We start from the raw sequence: 21826 nt of genomic DNA on the forward strand, positions 1-21826 counted from the left end.
TTTTGCCAGGCAGTGGTGGCACACGCCTTTAATCCCAGCACTCAGAAGGCAGAGGCAGGAGAATCTCTGTGAGTTAGAGGCCAGCCTGGTCTACAGAGTGAGTTCCAGGACAGCCACGGATACACAGAAAAACCCCGTCTAAAAAAACAAAACAAAAATAAAATTTTAAAACTTTTTGTATTAATCCCTGCACTCGGGAGACAGAGGCAGGCAGATCTCTGTGAGTTCGAGACCAGCCTGGTCTACAGAGCTAGTTCCAGGACAGGCTCCAAAAACCACAGAGAAACCCTGTCTCAAAAAACAAAAACAAACAAACAAAAAAAAACTTTTTGTAATGGCTCTCATCTTTCAGTTCTGCTATCGCCTTAGGATCAAAGAACATATTCATTATAGGGCTATGTTTTTCCTGTGAAATAACAGTCAGCATTACTTCTACAAACAACTATACCTGCCATGTTCATCACCAAAGCAACAAAGCGATCCTTCTTCAGCCTTTTGGGCTGGCTGCGACTTTTTCTTAAGGACGGGCAGGGAAGCACACACCATGTTTCTGAACATCAATGAGTCTGGAACCTTTTTAGAAAGCCTGAGACCCCTCCGTTCATATTCTTAGTTCGCATTTTCTTTCCTGAGGAAGTTGCACGTGTCACCCCACTCTCCGTGGGCAGAGAGCACAGCCATGGAGAAATGTGATGGCAGTTGGCCTCTTCATTAGCTGCACTCCCCACACTTCGAAGCTCAATCGTTTCTCTCCAGCGCCCTAGCGTTTGCTGGGTTGAGTTCATATTCTTGGGTATGCTATGTGCACCCTTTTGACATACAGATTTTGAGGTTATTTTCCTTGGGTTTAGATTTTAGCATTCTGACCCCTGGACATTTGAAACTCAAAGAGTTCCCACCGTCCCTACCCAGGCACTGCCCCTCAACGCCAGTACTTAGTACTTTCTGAGTATTTCTCATCATTTCCATTCATAATGAAATTTTTAATTCCTCAGTTTAACTCAGGCTGTATTTAGCTGCTTGCTCTACTTTAGCCTTTGTTTTCTAAATGGTTTTGTTTGATTTCTAGTTGTTTCCTAAATTTTGAAACTTTGTTTCCGTTCCTTCCTATACTGCAGAGTCTTCGTGAACGTTCCTTTGCTCTGGGGTTGGATGCCTGTTTATCTGATTTTGTAGACTTATCTTTACAGTGGGGTTTCACACCTCTATGATCTGATTCCTTGTTCTGTTTTCTTATGATAAGGTGTGATATTTTACCTTTCTCCTTTCCTATTGTGCTTTTCCTCCTAAATTTATTTCCTAACCTTGAAGAACTATGCTTCTAAGTCCATTCAACTTTTGTCCTAAAGTACACCACTTCATTTTAGGAACTGTTTGAATCCTATTTCCTTCTGTTTTATCTAACCCTATTTTTTTTTTTTTTTTTTTTTGCTGTCTCCAGCCTGCTAGATTTTACATCCATTCTAAGTGCACAGTCCTTTGGAGGGAGCCCTTCTTGGTCAGTTCTGCAAACTCCTCGGTTCTGGTTTGTTCTAGCCCCTTCGGAGATGCCTGAGAACTTTCTGTGCTCACTACTGGTGTGGGCAGCACAATTCTTGCTTTGGATGGCTACCCTCACCTCAACTCACAGTTGCCCCCTAGTGCCCCTCTGCTTCCTCCTCATAGGGACTGGCGCTAATATGGTTGGGAAAGCTGCCCGTAAGTCTTGGAGATGAAATCTAGTTCCTCTGTCTATAAATAAGACAGAATTCAGGGAGGTCGTCCAGTAACATTGCCGCTGCTGCTTCTGCCACTCTCTGATGCTACTGCACAAGTCAAAGGTCTTTTAAACTGTTTCTATAGAAAAGTTCTAGCAGCAAAATGCCCATGAAATATTTTAACATTTTCAGAAATAAAACAGACAATGCAGACTAAAAGCATTGACGTGCTCACCTCGAAGAGTTGGAACATCCTATAACGTATGTTGTAATCCGTCTCCAAGACCATGAAGGCGGCATTGGTGGTGATAGCGCTGATCATGAGCACCTGGAAGAAAGAGCTCTTGAGGACCTTCCTGAAGAACTTCTGACAGTCCACGTCCTTCCTCCTGTCAGAGGGGCAAGCAAGAGGTGTGGTTACCACAGACCACTTGATTCCCACTCAACTGCACCCCTCTTAGGGGTTGTTTTCCCCACACCATAAAAAGAAACATACAGAGGCCCTGCGACACATGGGCAGAACAGCCTGTCCCCAGCCTCTACCTGGACTTCTGAGAAAGAACAGTCACCACTTCTCAGACCCAGGAAACACTATCTCCACTTACTTAACAAACCGTCCCCAGGTGACTACTGTCAGTAAACACCAGGGAAGCAGGAACATATCTCAGAGGAAAAACTGATAATGGGTAAGCACACGCACCCACGCGCACGCGCATGCACACACAATCTATGATGAAAAGTCAAACATTCTCACAGAAAGGGGACACACATCCAATCATGACAGTACAAATGGAATCGGGGATACAAAGTAACACCTTCATGCTTTTTCCCAGAAATTCAGTCCAAATTTCCATGTGACAGTGAACACCAGCGAGTGGGGGGGAGTGTGATGGACATGCTTAAGGAACAGGGAAACCTACACTGGTCAGCTTAATTTGATGAAAAACAAAACAAAACCCAGAACCGTTCCTCTCCCCCAAACTCTAAAGAACACAACCTGCAATGTACGTGGTGACTTAGTCCAACACATTTCTCCCAGGGTATTTATAGTGTTGAGAACACGGAAATGATTTTAAAATCTAACAGAAAGGACTGGTTACAGGCTGGTGAGATGGTCCAGAGGATAAATGCACTTGCTGCCATGCCCAACAACCTGAGCTCAACCCCCAGGGCCCACATGGTAGATCCCAAAAGCTGTCCTCTAAGCTCCACAAATGTGTCGGGGCACACACATGCCCATATATATAATTTTAAAAGACTGGTTAGTAAACTAGGGATATCATACCATGACATACTGAAGTATTTCCTAAAGTATATCTACACGTTTTCTCATGGCTTAGAAAAATGATTGATGATCTGGTGGAGAACAGAGCACAAAAACAAAATGAAAACATTCTCATCTCAAAAAGATTTCATCCATGTACTGGTACAGAGGGCACCAAGAGCGATGGCAGCCACATCCCAGCAGTGCCTGCGGGAGTGGAGAGGCCACATCCCAGCAGTGCCCGCGGGAGTGGAGAGGCCACATCCCAGCAGTGCCTGCGGGAGTGGAGAGGCCACATCCCAGCAGTGCCCGCGGGAGTGGAGAGGCCACATCCCAGCAGTGCCCGCGGGAGTGGAGAGGCCACATCCCAGCAGTGCCCGCGGGAGTGGAGAGGCCACATCCCAGCAGTGCCCGCGGGAGTGGAGAGGCCACATCCCAGCAGTGCCCGCGGGAGTGGAGAGGCCACATCCCAGCAGTGCCCACGGGAGTAGAGAGGCCACATTCATCTGCGCTTTAAACGTTTTCTTAAAGAGTAGTGTGCTTCACTATCTGTAGCAAATGAATACATTCTTACACACACACACACGAGAAGGGGGCATGATGATAGCTTGGGCCTACAACATCGTGAGGCCTTCACCTTAAGACACAGACCACCAAGGAGCTGAAGCCCCCTTGGCCTCTGTGGGCACCACACATGCAGGTGATGCAGGTGGTACACATACACACATGCTGACACTCACGAAAAACACAAAGAAAAAACAACAAAAAGAACACAGACTATTATCGTGGAATATTACTTTAATGACGTAAAGATGTGTTGCATTTGTTCATGCTGTACTTGTTTAATTATGTAAAAATGTGCTGCTGTTTCACCCTTGCCTGCCTAAGGCACCTGATTGGTCTCATAAAAAGCTGAATGGCCAATAGCTAGGCAGTAGAGGGATGGGCAGGGCTGGTGGGCAGAGAGAATAAGTAGGAGAAAGAGAGAGGGGAGAGGAGGGAGAAAAAGAGGGAGAGGCCCAGGGCCAGCCAGGCAGGCAGCCCCCAGCTAGCCAGACACTGAGTAAGACATACACAGGGAAAGTGAGGTGAAAAGGCAGATGAAGAGAAACAAGTTAATTTAAGGTAGAAGAGCTACTGGGACAAGCATAAGCTAAGGCCGAGCATTTGTAACTAATAACAAGTCTCCCATGCCATGATTTGGGAGCTGGTTAGTGGCCTAAAAGAAAGACTGCTACATTTGGCATTCCATTGTGGGGCCCAATCTTCCACACAGGGCCTGAGAAAGCTGGAAAAACAAAACAAAACTGGATATGGCTCCTTTAAGAGCCTCTGCAGTCAGATGTCTTTGCCATTTCTATAGTTTTAGAAGTGGCTTGCACTGTACTTCCTGTTTACTCAGGTAATATTATCTCCTTCTGAGGTCTTTGATGAAGTTGAAGACTCGATCGTTATAGTACTCCTTAGTTATGATTAAAGGTAAATTAGGTACAAAACTTTGGACTCATTAAGATAGGATAAACAGGGCTGGAGAGATGGCTCAGTGGTTAAAGAGCACTGCCTGCTCATCTAAAGGTCTGGAGTTCAATTCCCAGCAACCACATGGTGGCTAACAATCATCTGTAATGAGATCTGGTGCCCTCTTCTGGCCTGCAAGCATGAATGTAGGCAGAATACTGTACACAATAAATAAATAAATCTTTTTTTAAAAAAAAAAAGATAGGATAAATAATGGAGTATTTTCTCTGAATTTGCCAAATATAAATGGATTTGATATTGTAAATGTAATTCTCACTTGATAATTGTTCTTATTGTATACAGTTCTACATTTAAAACCTTTTTACTTAGGTTTTAAAAGGGGAAAATGTTGTGTAATATTACTTTAACAATGTAAAGGTGTGTTGCATTTGTTCATGCTCTATTTGTTTAATGATGTAAAGATGTGTTGCTTTGCCTTTAAGGCATCTGATTGGCCTAATATAAAGCTGAACAGCCAACGGTTAGGCAGTAGAGAGATAGGCGGGGCTTGCAGGCAGAGAGAACAAGTAGGAGGAGGAATCTAGGCTCTGGAGGAGAAGGAAGGAGAGAACAAGGGAGAAAGAGAGACCTGGGACATACAGAATGAAAGAAAGGTAAAAAGCCACAACACAAATTGTAGATGAAGAGAAACAGGTTAAATTAAATTATAACAGCTGGTGGGACAAGACTAAGTTACAGCTGAGCATTCATAACTAATAATAATTCATAACCAAGAAAGCCTGATACAGACTATATACCTTATAATCTATAAAAAATATGTAATTTGATTTGAAATAGGTCTTGTAGAAAAAGAAAGGGGGAAAAGCCTTCAAATTATCTAATACTTTAGTAAACACGGAGTCTATTTCAAACTCCAGGTGAACAGCAAATGTACCGGCCTCACCCTCCAGAGAAACCAGCATGTCTGAGACAAGCTCTTCTCCCTTGGGATGCAGACAAGTCCCTATAGAAGAGGCTAGGAGAGTTCATGAGCCTGTCCCCACAGTGCCCTTCCCACACTTTCTAACCATGGAGATAAAGGATACTTACTTAATCTTCTTCAGTCTTGCATACAATGCCTCTGATGCAGTGCCAAACAGTGAGCTAGACACAACCCTTACAGGGTTGTGGTGAAAGTATTGGGACATTTCCCAAATTTTCTATTTTTATCCCTTGCTTTTATCATATAACCAAAAATCCTCTGCCTAAGGATTTCCTCGGCACCTGGATTCTAAGAAGCAGCAAGAGGGACCCTGGAAAGGGTTCTCTGCTCTATGAGGTCACTCTTAGGCATTCCGGCAGTTACTAGCCTGAGAAGGCCTTTGGGCTCAGTCACTTACAAGTCCCTTTTCTTGAGGTGGGGATGCCCCAAAGAGGATGAGCGCCTAGCAACAGAAGGTAAAGCCCGACAACACTGGAGACGTGAAGACATCCCCACATAGCGTGCCCACTCTGCAGACAAAGGTCTTTTAATAAGATGGTAAGACAAGTCGAGGCTAATGTAGGCGGAAAATTTAAGTTTTCTGAGTTTCTAAGGGACAGAACACACCCAGAGCCAACACCAGGGACACCTAGAAGGAAAGGAAGATTGCAATGGGTGTGGCAGTAGACATAAAATCCCAGGGAAAGCAGAGAAAGCATTTCCAGGTCTTGTTATTTGGAAGTTTTGGATGTGGTTACATGTTGACGGAGATTTCTGTCCTGCCAGGTTCTGTAGCTGTTCAGTCCCAAAAGAAACACAGAAAGGACTACATTAATCATAAACTGGTTGGCCTATTAGCTCAGGCTTTTTATTAACTCTTACATCCTACATTAATCCATAATTCTTGTCTGTGTTAGCCACGTGGCTTGGTACATTTTATTGGCAAGGCTGCAGACTGAACCTTTCCTCTTCCCAGAATTCTTCTATCCTGGTCACCCCGCCTATACTTTCTGCCTGGCTACTGGCCAATTAGTATTTTATTAAACCAGTCAACTGACAAACCTTTACAGGCTACAAGACCATTGTCCCACAGTAGGTACCAAGATTCCTTTCCTGAGGAAAATGTAAAGTGTCTAAAGTCCCAAGGACAAATTCAGAGAAGACTGCATCAAAGTTCACGCCCAGGGAATCAGTGAGTTTATTGGGCTTACTTACAGAGCACAGATAAGGGGTTACATACAGGAGGTAGGAGTTCCCTCCCAAAGGCCACACAGGAATCATTTCTTTCCCATAGATGCATAAATGGAGGCACCCTCCCCTACCTAACCTTCACCAGCCTATAGACTCTAGCCTTGCCCTCAGGCCACAAGCAATCAGTGCAGAATTGCATGCAACCCTAGAATGGCTGGATACTCAGGGTCCTGCGAGCCTTCCCATCCTTCCTTCCAGTCAGCAAGCACAGCTGGGAGGATCCTGCAAGCCAGCACAGCTGAACTCCCAACGATACTGGTTGCTTGCCTCAGAGGATATAGTCATGAACAACGTGGAAACTTCTGAGTGTGAGGAATGAGCGCAAGACCTAGAGATGTTTTTAAGTACAAGAGCTATAGAGATTTAGTTCTGTTTAACCTTCAAAATTACTATCCCCCCCCCCCTTTGGCTTGATTCTCACAAGGCAAGACATGGAGATCTGGATTGCTGGGTAATATTAAAAGTTTAATCACTGAGTTAGTCAACTTCCTGAAAACACAAGTTCTTGAGCTACAAGGAAATGGGGTAGCCACCCCACTGTCTCTCCTGTCCCTAATATTCTTTCTTCTCTGTTATTTGCAGTGTTAGGGGTAGACCCCACATCCTTGTGTGTTGGGCCTCTACCCCAGCTAATCCTTAATATTCTAAAACATGTGTGCAGGTCCATGGCTGGTAGGAAAATACTCAAATAAGCAACTAAAACACTGAATTGAGAAATAACAGCATCTATACCTGCCGGAGAGAAGAAGCAAGTCCTGGCAATTATACTCAACAATATTATGTCACATAATAAAATTAGGAGAGGACTTCAAATCTGATCCCAAATGGTAAGTGTTGGAGACAGAGGGAAGTACCCCGAGCTGGGCAATGCAGAATACATGCATGCACTAGTACATCACACCATGTCTCAGAAAGATACACAATTTTTTAAAACTGATTTTCTGACACAGTCTGACATAGCCCAGGCTGGTCCCAAACGTCATATATAGCGAGAATGACATAGGACTACAGCCCCTCCTCCTAAGTGTGGTGTCCTGGGATTACAGGTGTGTGCCACCACACCTAGTTCCATCCAATCAATTATCTGCAGATTAAAAACACACACACATGCCGGGCGGTGGTGGCGCACGCCTTTAATCCCAGCACTCGAGGAGCAGAGGCAGGCGGATCTCTGGGAGTTCTAGGCCAGCCTGGTCTACAAGAGCTAGTTCCGGGACGGGCACCAAAGCTACAGAGAAACCCTGTCTCGGAAAAAAAAAAACAAAACAAAAAAACACACACACACAAAGCAAAGCTTTAAAAAGTATTTGGTAACTGCAAGTGAAGTGATGTCCTTCCATACGCCAGACAGGCCAAGACGGAGTGCGGGGTCCAAAGGCAGGTACCAGCAGAGGACTTACCACCTCCCTGCATCACACACCACAAACCCAGAAACACAAGCTGTGGTCAGACCATGGCTTCACTCTCCCCTCACTGACACAGCACCATGTGGAAGCATCTAGAGCTGTGGGTTGCAACCACTTAGGGTCCAATGACACTGGCACAGGGATCACCTAAGACCATTCTGCATGTCAGACAGCATAACAGTAGCAAAATACAGCTATGAAGTTGGGTCACCTCAGTATGAGGAATTGCCTTAAAGGGCCACAGCATTAGGAAGGTTGAGAACCACTGAGTTAGAACCAAGAGGATCTGAGAACTTCACCTTCCAGCTCAGCATAGCTGGGCCAGCAATCCACCCGTCAGCATGTGTTCCACGATGGTCTTCATGTGCTAGGTTAGGTTTTAGGACTGTGCTTACGTTCCCACTCCTACTCCCTATACTCCACATCCCACCCTTATACCTCCCCTCCCCGCAGTGTGCTATACGGCCTTCTTTACTATACCCTCTAGCTGGGAGTCTCTCAGGCTTCTTCTCCTCTTCGTCCTCCATCTTCCTCTTGTCCTTTTCTCTTCTTTTTACTTCTTAACTATAACCTTTGTCAATGCAAAAATAAACATGGATCTCACCCTCAAAAGGAAATAAGATGTAGTTTATCATGGAGCCATTTTGCATGACTACCACCCAGGAACACAGGCTCAGCAGTCAAGAACTTAACACTGCTCTTGCAGAGGCCCTGAGTACAGCTCCAGCACCCATGTCAGACAGCTTACAACTGCCTGACTCCAGCTCCAGGGGATCCTGCACCTGTGCCCTCCACAAGCAACTGGACACACGCGTATTCACACAAAGGCACACACGTCACATTTTAAAATAACTCAGGCTGGCTTATTACATGTCTGACTAGATGTAATAAAAAATAACTCAAGCTTCGGGTTCAAATCATTCTGTATTTAAGCGTCAAGTATACAAAAATGTATATATGTAAAAACAAACAAATTTATGATTTAACTTATTCACATGAATGGCCTTAAAAACGCTGCCGACGACCAGGTTCTGATCTTTACACACATGGAAGGCGATCACAGAGAAGCGGCAGCGCTGTCGATGAACTGGGCCAGCTTCACATCACGCTTGCTCAAGCCTCCACAGTCGTGCGAGGTGAGAGTTATCTGGACCTGCAGATGGGAAAACAGCTTTTCAGATCTGAGCAGACCTGCGGGAGAGACCTGGGTGCTTCAGAAGTCAATCTGTGTCTCAACATTCCTATCTGAGAACCAGAAAGTAGATATTTAGAAAATACTAGACATTGCATTTCCCAAACCCAGGGAGCTTGGGGTACAGGCTGCACCAAGCTGGGTGATAGCCACCCAGGAGGGAAGGCTCCCAGAAGACGAGGGAAGTCAGCAGCCCGGATGGAAAATCTTGCTTCCTGGGAAGCACGAACAGAGACAGAAGCGCCATTTTAACTCCCAGAACTTTAATTATACCAAACCTGCTCAGGCAACCAAGAATAGGCAAGCCAACCTATCAGGCAGTCCCTGAGTGAGGTAGGAAAGCAGGCGACCAAATGAGGGAACATGGATGGGCTCATCATTCAACAAGATTAAAAAGCAAAAGTGTCCAGAAAGTAGACGCTCATCCTGGAACGGGACAATTAGAAACTGCTTCTTTTTAAATAACAATAATGAAATCCTCTGTTTCTCAGAGGACGTGGGATAAGTGGCTTTTAGACATAGAGCAAAGAAAAGCCAGCCAACAATTCACAACCTAAGAGAGACATACATGAATCCAATCTACATGGGAAGTAGAAAAAGGCAAGATCTCTTGAGTAAATTGGGAGCATGGGGATCATGGTAGAGGGCAGAAGGGGAGGGGGAGAAAGGGAAGGGAGGAAAATATATAGCTCAATAAAACAACTTTTTAAAAAGCTACTAATAGGGAGTGGAAACAGCCCAAGAAAAAGAAGTGCACTGCAGTCAACAAAGCTGAACGGAATGGAGTCTGAAGAGCGCACTTTGACATCAGACATGGAGATGCAGAGGTTAGAGTCTCCAGATAGTTTTTGCTCTTGCTTTGGCCCACTATCTCTTCATTGTGCTCATTCTCCTCCATTTTGGAATGGTGATATAAGTCCTGTGCCATTATATGTTGGAAGTATGTGATCTGCTTTTTGATTTTATGGGGTATTACAGTTAAGAGATTGTATGAATCTCAGAAGAGACTTTGGACCTTTACAGGACTGATGCTGTGACAGACTATGGGGCCTTTCAGAGTTGGGCTAAAAGCACTTTGCATTATAATAAGGCTACAAACCTATGGGGGCCAGGGATTGGAATGTGGTGGTTTGAATAAAACTGGCCCCATAGGCCCATAGGGAGTGGCACTATTAGGAGATGTGGCTGTGTTGGAGTAGGTTTGTTACAGAGGGTGGCCTTTGAGGTCTCAGAAACCCAAGTCAGGCCCATTGTGGCACTCTCTCTTCCTGCTGCCCACCGATCTGGATGTAGAACTCTCAGCTACCTCTCCAGCACCATGTCTGCTGCATCCTGTTAAGCTTCCCACCATGATGACGATGATCTAAACTTCTGAACTGTAAACCAACCCCAATTAAATGCTTTCCTTTATAAGAAAAAAAAACCTCAAAGAACTCTAGATAGCTATGCAGAGTGGAGAGACACTCTTGGGGTGTGGATATTCTCACTGCACCCCTTCAAAGATTTTAGTCTGCCTTCTGGAGATCAAATCTTTAATAAACATTTACTACCAAGAGACAGTTGTTGAGATTTATTTCAGTGAGACACATAAGGCCACGCTATCTGATTTGCTACTATTCCTTTTAATAAATTATTTTCAAATTAAAACTCTCAGGTCTCAGGTAACTGAGTTGGCCATGGCAGCACATGCCTGTGATCCCACAAAACAGGAGGACCTCCTACCAGCCTGGTGCTCTCAGTGAGTTCCAGGGTACACAGGGAGACTCTGACTTAAATAATACACCCCTTCAAGAAAATACCCCTCCACAAAAATACGTAAAATTCTATCTTCATGGCTAATATCCACGATTAACTCAGGACAGTCCAAACTTCCAAAATGAATGTTGGAAGCCAAGTCTAAGAGCAAAGGACTATACTTCTGCTCTCAGGAAAGCCCTGAACTCTGCCAACAATGACACAGGGTTTCTGAGCGAGAGTAAGAGAACATCCTCAACACCACATTCAACAATGGGTTTCTTCAATTCTCAAATTAGTGATCGCAAGATAGAGGTCCAGTTACCTTGTTGTAGATGTTGAACCATTCTGGGTGGTGATTCATCTTTTCTGCCTGCAGGGCAACCCTGGACATGAAGCCAAAAGCCTGCAAAACACCAAGTCCGGAATTACAGGACCCGCCCTGCACTCTGTAGCTGGGAGACCCCGGAGCCACCCAACCAGATGAAGGCTCGTTGGGACGCTGGGGAAGCCTCAGAGATCACACGAGAAGGGCTGCTCTCAGCAGGCCAGGGCACCAGGGCAGCAGACTACGAGGTGGGGAAACAATCTGGCTCAAATAAACAAACCAGGAAATGAGTGTCACCTAGTGACCTGTCTGGACTGCTTAATTGTCCTAGGCCTCCCGACTGCACAGGAATAATTCTCTTCAACCCGGTGCCCTGGGTCTACCTGCCCCAAATCAAGAGAGCCAATTTACTCCTTAACCACTCCTCCTGTTGTTAGTGAATGGGCCGCCTCAACCATCAGCTGCAAGGCTGTGGAGAAAGGCCCACAGCTGTCCCAGCCCACACTTCAGGGCAGCCAGTGAAGGCCTACCTTCAGCGCCAAGCAGCCTGAAAGAAAAACCCTGAGTGCCTGCCGGGGAGCCTCTAGCTACAGCCCCAAGCTGAGGTGACAGTGTCCCTCCACAGAAGCCAAGTCTGGAAACAACATGGACAGCTGGGGCTCACACCACAGGGAAAAGAGAAACACCAAGCAGGAGGCCACTGTTCTGAGGAAAACACTCATTTTTGCTTCCTGTCACATTTTTACGAAGGCGATGGCGAATAATAACCCTACTTTACACGGCCCCTCTAAGGCTCAGGGAACACTGTGGAAGGGGACCACGAAGTGTGCAAGAGGCTGAAGACACGATGAAGGAAGGTGGAACACTTGTCAACCCGCACAATCATGAGCGCATGACCATCCTGGTTACCTGCCCAGGGCACACAGCAGACTAGTCCTGTGAACTGTCAATCACAGGTAACGCATTTTAAAAGGAAGGGGAGGGAAGAACCTACTATATACGGAATGATCCAGAGAAAAGCAAATGTATTCTCCTGCCCCCTTCCATTCCAAATCCGATTCCCTATATGCCATCGAGGTACCAGTCATGTAGGGGAGTCTGGTTTAATTAGCCAAACACGGAGTCAGCAATGCTGTGTGGGAATCTCTACTGTCAACGTGACGGATTTTTTATTCAGCATTAGCTGAAGTAGAAGACTGTCTGTCCTCAGTGACAGATGGTGACAAGGCTCAGGGCCTCCTGGCCTTTTGAACCTGGGAATTCTGGATTCAAATTCTGACACTACCACTTAACTGTCATGTGATCCTAGGCTCCGTTTTCTTTTTCTTTCCCTTTCTCTCCCCATCCCACTTCCGGGGTTTTGAGAGAGGCTCTCATGAGGCCAGGCTGACCTCAAATTTACTGTTAAGTACTAGAATAGGTATGTGCTTCCATAAATGGTTTCCAGGCTCAGCTCGCTCTCTCGAGCACACGTGCTCTCTCTCCCGTCTCTGTTATTTTTTAAGATTTGATTTTTGAAGGATGTGTATGTGTGCCTTTGAGTGCCTATGTCCATCCTGAGCTGGAGTCCCAGGGGGCTGTACACTGCCCACATGGAGAACTGAACTCCGGTTCTCTGGAAAGGCAGCACACACTCTGAACCATTGTCCGTCCGTGCAGATGTCCATCCAGATGTCCATCTAGCCCTTAGTGGTCTTTTTTAATTAACTTAATTTGTTCTTAGACATTCTCACGCGTGCATAATGCATACCGAACCCTCTCACGCTCACCTGCCTCCCGCCTCTGTCTACTCTCGCCTCACCCCTCACAAATCTCCCTCACACACACGTGTGTCTACTCCCTTTGTTTTGGGACCCACCGAGACCAGCCAGAGCCGTGTGTGTGGCCGGGAGTTTGGAGATAACACTAGAGCCTGATGCACTCAGTAGTGGGTGGATAACTGCAGACAGTGATCCCCTCCCCCAGAATCTAGCAAGGGTCAGTAGCCAGAGGTAACGGGGTAGGGTCTTATGAGCCCCTCCCCTCTCCCTGATGGGCTGCTAACAGGGCCAGTGTCACAGGGGCCTGGTGGCGGTAACTACTGTCTTGAGATCAGGACTGCAGTGACTGCGTGGAGTGTACAGAGCCATTGGCCGCCCTTGGGTCTGGCGTTTGGTCCTAACAACCTTCTGCCCCTTATGCAATGCTCCCGCTTGGGCTCAGTTTTCTTGTCAATAAAACAGAGAGAAATAAAAAGCTCTTATGGTCTAATGCAGTCTAGTATGAATTGAGGTGAGGTGTGTAAGGCGCTTAGCAAGCAGCCGCTAGCACAGAAGACCTCAGCTATAGCACAGCTGCGCCAGCACTGCTCAGGATGAGCGCACAGAGGCCAAGCAGTGTGTCAGGTAAAGGGACTCAGACATACACGAAACAAAGGGATATACCGAATAGGATATTGTAATGACAATAGGTCAGGTCAAGTCAGTCACTGCCCTATAGCCACAATCTCTGCAGACTACGTCATCCCAAAAGGTCCCAAGTGCTGTCTAGCATCCCTTGCCATTTCAGGAGAACAAACAGACCAAGTGGATTCCTCACACCCTTAACCTCCAGCATGCTTCCAGCACACCAGTGAAACCTTCAGAAGATGCGGGTTTTCCAGGGAACGTGCACAGCTTGAGGGGTACACTGATCAAATAAATGGGCTCTGCCATACCTAAGTCAGTGTTTAAAAGTGCACAGCCACAAAGCACCAGTTTGTATTTGCCTCGACTTTGTCCATTTCTTTCAACTGTTACATCGTAGTCATATTGGTTTTGGTTTTTTAATATTTTCTCACACTTATATAGTGTGTGTGCACAGATGTGCATGCTAAGGCTGCCTGTAGACATCAGACAGGCCATCGGGCTTGGTGGTATACACCTTTACCCACCGAGCCATCTTGCCAGCCCTTAATAGTCAGATTAAAAAAAATATAACAAGAGGCAGAGGCAAGTGGATTTTTGTAAGTTTGAGGCCAGACAGGGCTATAGAGTGAGACCCTGTCTCAAAAAAAAAAAAAAAAGGTAGAAGTAAGAAAGAGGAAAAAAATATTACAGGGCCAGTGAGCTGGCTCAGCTGGCGAAAGCACTTGCTACCCAAGCCTGACACCTGAGCTTTACCCTCAGAACCCACAGAAGAAGGGAAGAACCAACTCCCAAAAGTTCTCCTTTGCCTCCACAGAGCTCATGGTACACACACCTGTAACACACACAATAATAATAAACAATAATATAAATTTAACTTAGAAAAGAAAGTATCACAAAATCTGATAAGCCACACCAGATTTATTTATGATTTCTCCATAGGAGAAGTAAGCAATTGACCCAGAGGGTAAAGCCCATTTGCCTTCTTCCACTTAGCAGACCCAAATCTATTACCTGCCTAGTTCAGAGCTTACACGTTTAAAACATGCATGGCAATATATATCCAAGTCATCAGACAAACTGTTACAGGAGTTACATGAGTGGATAACAGGAAAGAGGAGGGATTCAAGGGGGCGTTGTGGCTACTGCTGTGGACTGCGATGAAGGAACTCACCCGGGGCGCAGCTGCAGGCGAGCATCAGGCTATTCTTACCAAGGCTCCCGCTGGGACCTAATGACCCCGAGTTATTAAGAGGGTGGGGTTTTCTAAAACAGTCCCATCCAGCAATGCTGGAAAAGCTTGGGGCAGAACAGACTCACTAGCAACCCAGTGTGACTAAGGAAATGGACAGTGACAAAATCAACAAGCTGGAGAGGAGGCTCAGTGGTTAAGAGCACTGCTGCTCTTGCAGAGGACTCTGGTTCAAGTCCCAGCACCCACATGACAGCTCCAGTTCCAGAGAATCCAACGTCCTCCTCTAACCGCCCTGGACATATACACATGGTACACAGACATACATGCAGGCAAAAACACCCATAAACACAAAATAAATAAAATTAAAAAGAACCAACATGAGCTTAAAGGAATTAGAGAACCAATATATAGGACATATAAGGGGAGAGGGGGAGAGGTGTGGGAGGAGGGGGAGGGAAATGGGAGGCTGGGAGGAGGCGGAAATTTTTTTCAATAAAAAAATAAATTAAAAAAAGACATATAAGACTAACATAAACTTAATTACTACAGTACTAAGGTCCCCTCCCAAAAAAAAGCTGTAAATAGGGCCAAGGGGCCAGGCTGCTCAGGACAGACTTGCCATTGCTGAAGGCCTGGGCTTCACCTCCAGAATGCAAAGGAAAAAAGTTGTAAAAGAAACATTGTGGCCGGGCGGTGGTGGCGCAGGCCTTTAATCCCAGCACTCGGGAGGCAGAGGCAGGCGGATCTCTGTGAGTTCGAGACCAGCCTGGTCTACAAGAGCTAGTTCCAGGACGGGCTCCAAAACCACAGAGAAACCCTGTCTCGAAAAAACCAAAAAAAAAAAAAAAAAAAAGAAACATTGTGGGGGCTGGAGAGATGGCTCAGAGGTTAAGAGCATTGCCTGCTCTACCAAAGGTCCTGAGTTCAATTCCCAGCAACCACATGGTGGCTCACAACCATCTATAATGGGGTCTGGTGCCCGCCTCTGGCCTTCAGGCATATACACAGACAGAATATTGTATACATAATAAATAAATAAATAAATAAATAAATAAATAAATAAATAAATAAATAAATAGAAACATTGTAAAGAGAGACTAGTGAGATGGCTCTTGCCTCCCAAGCCTGGCAGTTCCATCCCCAGAATCCAGGGAGAGGCAGAGAGGATTAGCCTCTATCCTCCACACACATGCTCACACGCTCACACACATGCTCACACACATGCTCACACACTCACATGCTCACACACATGCTCACACACTCACATGCTCATGCTCACACGCTCACACACTCACATGCTCACACACTCACACACATGCTCACACACTCACATGCTCATGCTCACACGCTCACACACACTCACATGCTCACACACTCACATGCTCACACACATGCTCACACTCACATGCTCACACACACTCACATGCTCACACACATGCTCACACACTCACATGCTCACACACTCACATGCTCACACACATGCTCACACTCACATGTTCATGCTCACACGCTCACACACATACTCACACACACTCACAAGCTTACACACATGCTTACACACACGCTCACACACACTCACATGCTCACACACTCACATGCTCACACACATGCTCACACACATACTCTCACACTCACACACGCACACACACACACACACTAATATAAGAATGCAGCAATGTCAGCTGGTAGGCAGTGGTGGCACACACCTTTAATTCCAGCACTCAGAGGCAGGGGGAGCTCTGTGAGTTGGAGGCCAGTATGGTCTACAGAGTGAGTTCCAGGACAGCCAGTGCTACACAGGGAAACTCTGTCTCTAAAAACAAAACAAACAAACAAAAACAAGAAAAAAGAATGTGTCATGTCTCCACATTATAGCAAAGTTAATAAACTTAGATTTTTTTAAAAAGTCCTTTTATCATTTAGTAAGAAATTCCCTGTATAAGGATAAAAAGAAACCTGTTGACGTCAAATGTCCACATATTGGCATCAGAGGGACAATACCTGCAAAGACTCTAGGAAATAAAAGTGAAAACAAAGACTGAAAAAATAAATTTTTGTTGTTTTTGTTGTTGTTTTTCCAAACAGGGCTTCTCTATTCGGCCCTGGCTGTACTGAATTTGCTCTGTAGACCAGGCTGACCTCAAACTCAGAGATCCACCTGCCTCTGCCTCCTGAGGGCTGGGATTAAAGATTTGTGCCACCACTCCCAGCAAGAGTTTCACAGCCAGCTAAACTAGTTTTCAAAATATAAAAGCAATAGCTTGATGTGGAGGCACATGCCTTTAACCCCAGTCTCAGGAGATGGAGGCAGACAGATCTCTGTGAGTTCCAGGATAGCTAGGGATAACATAGTGAAATCCAGTCTCAAAACAAACAAACAAACAAATAGAAGCAGTGGACTGATATTTCAGATATACAAAAAATCAGGTCAACAAGATGGTTCCATGGGTAAAGTCCTTCTCATACAAGCATGGCAACCAGAGTCCAATCCCCGGAAGCCGCATAGAAACGGAAGGAGGGACTACAGGCTCCATAAAGCTGTCCTATGAGCCTTACATTCATGTCGTGCCATGCACACTCACTCACACACGCATGCACACACATTTAAATTTATTTAGTTAAAAAAGAAATGCAGCAGCTCAGAACAACTGCCATTCACCCCTCTAAGGAAACGACTGAAGGAGGAGGAGTTAGAGCTGAGAGCCGAGCGGAAAACCACGTCCAAGGTGCTGGCGATGAGAGTAAGTTCATTAAGGGCTAGGACTCCGGTTAGCATAACTATAGCAATTAAGGAACCAAAAGCAACTGTTATCAGCTATTAAATGTCATCAGCTAGAAAAGGGAAGAGAAGCACAGGCAGGTTCAAAGCTGAAAGACGAGTGTCAGAGGTCTTTAGAGGTGGAACACGGGAGACGGGAAGCAGGAAACAGCATCAGGTAGGACTGAACAGGGGAAGGGAGAGGAGAAAGCAGCCGAGGGGCTCTGATAGCTCTAGCAGGAATGTGCTAAGGGGACAGGGGCTAGATTTGTCTAACACTGTATGAGGAACAGCACCCTCAAAATTGAAAACAAACATTCCCAACTAAAGAAAACACAACTAAAAACTTGAAAACACACCAAAATACCATATTTAAACAGCATTACTCATATATAGTTTAAGGTAAGTAGACACTGCTTTTGTCATGGTTCACAAAACCAAACAATCAATAAATGTGCGCAGCCTAAATCCAAGCAATTAAAGTCAAAATAAACTCATCAGCAATGAAGACTATGAGTTATTGGTACTACACAAACATAGCCTCAAAATTAACCAGGCAGAAAGTACAGAAAATATAAGGCAAATAAAACATTTATGTTTGAGTTGGTGCATTATCATACCACAAATAAGCCCTTTTTTTCTGTTTGTTTTGGGTTTTTTGTTTTTGTTTTGTTTTGTTTCGTTTTTGAGACAGGGTTTCTCTGCATAGTCCTGACTGTCCTGGAACTCACTTTTAGACCAGGCTGACCTTGAACTCAGGCACACACGTCACCTTGCTAGGCTCCAATAAGCCCCTTATTAAAATGTTGAGGAGAGGCTATGAAGATGGCTCAGCAGTTAAGAGCAATAGCTGAGAACCTGGGTTGGGTTCCCAGCACCCACATGGAGGTTTCCAACCACCCATAACTCCAGTTCCAAGGGATCCAACACCCACTTTTGACCTCCACAGGCCCTGCATGTTAACGATACACATACAAGCATACCAACAAACACATACATAAAAAAATAAAAATGAATAAATCTTTTTTTTAATTTTGACTTTTCAAGACAGGATTTCTCTGTGTAACCATCCTGGCTGTCCTGGAACTCTCTCTGTAGACCAGGCTGGCCTCGAACTCACAGAGATCTGCCTGCCTCTGCCTGCCAAAGCGCTAAGATTAAAGGTGTGCGCCTCCACCATCACCAGGCCATGGATAAATCTTTAAAATGTTGTGGGAGTTAGGGGGAATTGAGGGTTGGTTCCAATGTTGTTTACGATAAATCATCCTCCTTTTTAAAAAAAGTTTATTTTTAGATGAAGCTGGGAATACCTGCAGAAAAAAAAAACACCCATACACATTATATGAATAGATAGATAGATAGATAGATAGATAGATAGATAGATAGATAGATAGATAGATAGTCTGTTTTTTAAATATATAAAGAGCAAGGAAGGGGTGGGATGCCATAGTTGAAATGCTCACACATGAAGCTCTCAGAAACCTCCAGTACACATGAATGTAAAAGGCTCTGCTAGGTGTGGCAGCAGACACCTATAATCAAACACTGAGGAGGCTGGATACGGAGGCTCCCAAGCTTGAAGGCAGCCTGTGCCATATAGCAACTTATCTCAAAAAGCAAAACAGGGGGCTGGAGAGAGGGCTCAGCAATTACAAGGCCTTGCTGTTCTTCCAGTAGAATTCAATTTCTGGAACCCACGTCAGGCAGCTCACAATCATAACTGTCATCACTCCAGATTCAGGGGATACTAACACAGAGACATGCAGATACACACAAAATTAAAAGCAAAATAATTAGCCTGTTGGTGGTGGCTCACACCTTTAATCCCAGCACTTGGGAGGCAGAGACCAGCCTGATCTACAGAGCTAGTTCCAGGATAGCTTTCCAAGCTGCACAGAGAAACCCTGCCTCAAACACATAAATAAATAAATAAATAAATAAATAAATAAATAAATAAATAAATAAATAAATAGTAAAATAAATTATTTTTTAAAAACCCACAAGCCAGGCTTGGTAGTGCACACCTTTATCCCAACGCATGGAAACAGAGGCAGGTGGATCTCTGTGAGTTTGAGTTCCAAGTCAGCCAGAACTACGTAGTGAGGCCCTGTACCAGGTAATAAGAGAATAAGTTATACAAAAAAGTACTTGCCACACTAACTGACTGCTCAAGTCCAAGGCCTGGAATCCACAGTGAAAACCAGAACCGACTCCTTAAAGTCACCCTCTGGCCTTCACGCATGCACCACAGCATGCATGTGCCCACGCTCTCACACAGACATGCACGAATGTACATATGTGCACACGCATGCATGCACACAAGTCCATGAGTTTAGAATGAACAGGTCCTCTTCTCAGCACTCACGCAACAGTTACAATAATGGTCACCTCCTGTACTCTCCTTCCTACCTTGCCTTAGACACAGGAATTTGATGCAATCGTCAAGAAGGACGAAAAAACCACCCTCTGACATGTAAGTACTGCCAAGATCTATTTCGACATGAGGAACACAGGGTCTATGAGCTGCATAAGAGGATGGGCAAGGCCCAAGCTCATCTGAACACTCATACCGTAGAGCAAGCTGCAAGAAATACAGGAGCAATGTGAGGGGCGGGAGGCACTGGCTGGGAGTCAGGTGACCAGGGCCAGAAACAGGAAGGACTCACTGTGTCCTTAGTACCTTTTGAATTTTCACAATGAATATATCTCATCTAGTTTTAAAAATTAGTTTGGCAGAAAAAAAATGAAGGAATCATGCAAATGAAGTTATCACCGAAAAGGGAGCCAAGATCCTGCAATGTATGTAATATGGTTCATATTAAAATACTTTGGCTCATGTTAACTTCTTAACATATGCCTACCTGTTGAGGTGGGTTTTTAGTGCCAATTTACAGCATAGTTTGTCTATGAGCCGTGTTCTGTTGAGCCACGGCCATTTCAAACAAACATATGGTCAACAAATAACATATAATGGCTGATAATAGTTTCAGTCTTTTCCTGCACTGCAAATCACAGACATTTCGTGAACGATCCATGAGTGCATGATGAAGTATGACTCCTGAAGTCACTCTGCCATCTCGAGGAACGCGAGCATTACAATCACTGCAAATTGGGCCGATGAAGTTTGTCATTGGAAATCTCCAAATCATCGGCAAGTAAAGTTTTTTCTCCATGAACCCCAAATCAAGTCCTCTTTGGAAACTTGAATTTTTCTCAAAGTGACTTTTGTTTCAGTTCACTCGTGGAACCATGAACACTATCAGACGCACAAAACCAAAACAGGGATCCCGTGTCGATCTGTGAAACACATAACAGTACCCCAAACTTAGAGCGGAGCCTCGGTCCAAAGAACATGTATGACTTATCAAAGCGCACAGGCTTAACTCCGGGCGCGGTTACAATAGGAACCTTTCAGTCCTCAGCTCAGTTCCCTTTGATATACGTCCTTCAAATCAGCTGCCTTCATATTTTGATTATAGACTATTTTAATTACATACTAAAAAAGAACATATCTCCCACTAAGAAAATGAGCACCAGGTACTCTCAAGTAATTTCGCCAGTACAATCTCCATTAAGCCGTTAAATACTCCCTCACTAATGCAATGAATTAGAACTCTCTATTGTTTACGAATCACCTTCATGTTTGTAGGCCTATAACCCTTCTTTTAAAAAACACAATTGCTGTGGAAGGAAATGATATTTATGTCTGATTAGAAATGAAAACACTATTACATAAATCAGTTTGGGCATTTCTTCACGTCTTGAAACTTGATCGGCAATTTCCTCTAATTGGTGATCAAGGAAACTATCTTGTGATCAATTAAAGTAATTACCAGATTCCGGCAACACAGCCTACCTTAATTTCAGCTCAGGTCTGCACTTCTTCAACTTTAATTAAAAATAATGAAAATTATTAAGCAAAATACAAGGCAAGATCATTGCCAAGCATGCACATGCCACGGGACAGGACCTTCCCTGGGCGTTGGTGACATCAATCACGTAAACACTGCTGGGTGCCCAGAGCACGATTACACATCTCCCTGTGCCTTCCCCACTGGAAACACTGGTCCCTGTTCCAGCCACTGCAAAGGGGACATCAGATCTTAATTTGCAGGTCAACACAATATTCGTGACCAGAATTGTGAGGGACAGGCCCAGGCAAAGATGCGATTCACTC

General features: G+C 44.9%; 2 protein-coding genes across 2 annotated transcripts in view; both read right to left on the bottom strand.

Moving 5' to 3' along the window:
* Catsper3 (cation channel sperm associated 3) overlaps positions 1–21826 on the bottom strand; it is a 79752-nt gene that overhangs the window by 14777 nt on the left and 43149 nt on the right. The window contains exon 2 of the mRNA XM_075970939.1: positions 1933–2086. Coding sequence (XP_075827054.1) covers positions 1933–2086 — 154 coding nt within the window. The remainder of the gene's footprint in view (positions 1–1932; positions 2087–21826) is intronic.
* Positions 6578–21826, bottom strand: part of Pcbd2 (pterin-4 alpha-carbinolamine dehydratase 2) — a 65461-nt gene continuing 50212 nt past the window's right edge. The window contains exons 3-4 of the mRNA XM_075970940.1: positions 11310–11390; positions 6578–9211 (exon numbers count right to left, since the gene is read on the bottom strand). Coding sequence (XP_075827055.1) covers positions 9116–9211; positions 11310–11390 — 177 coding nt within the window. The 3' untranslated portion in view covers positions 6578–9115. The remainder of the gene's footprint in view (positions 9212–11309; positions 11391–21826) is intronic.

Source organism: Microtus pennsylvanicus, chromosome 4 (genome assembly GCF_037038515.1).
Source record: "Microtus pennsylvanicus isolate mMicPen1 chromosome 4, mMicPen1.hap1, whole genome shotgun sequence".
Classification (NCBI taxonomy): Eukaryota; Metazoa; Chordata; class Mammalia; order Rodentia; family Cricetidae; genus Microtus; species Microtus pennsylvanicus.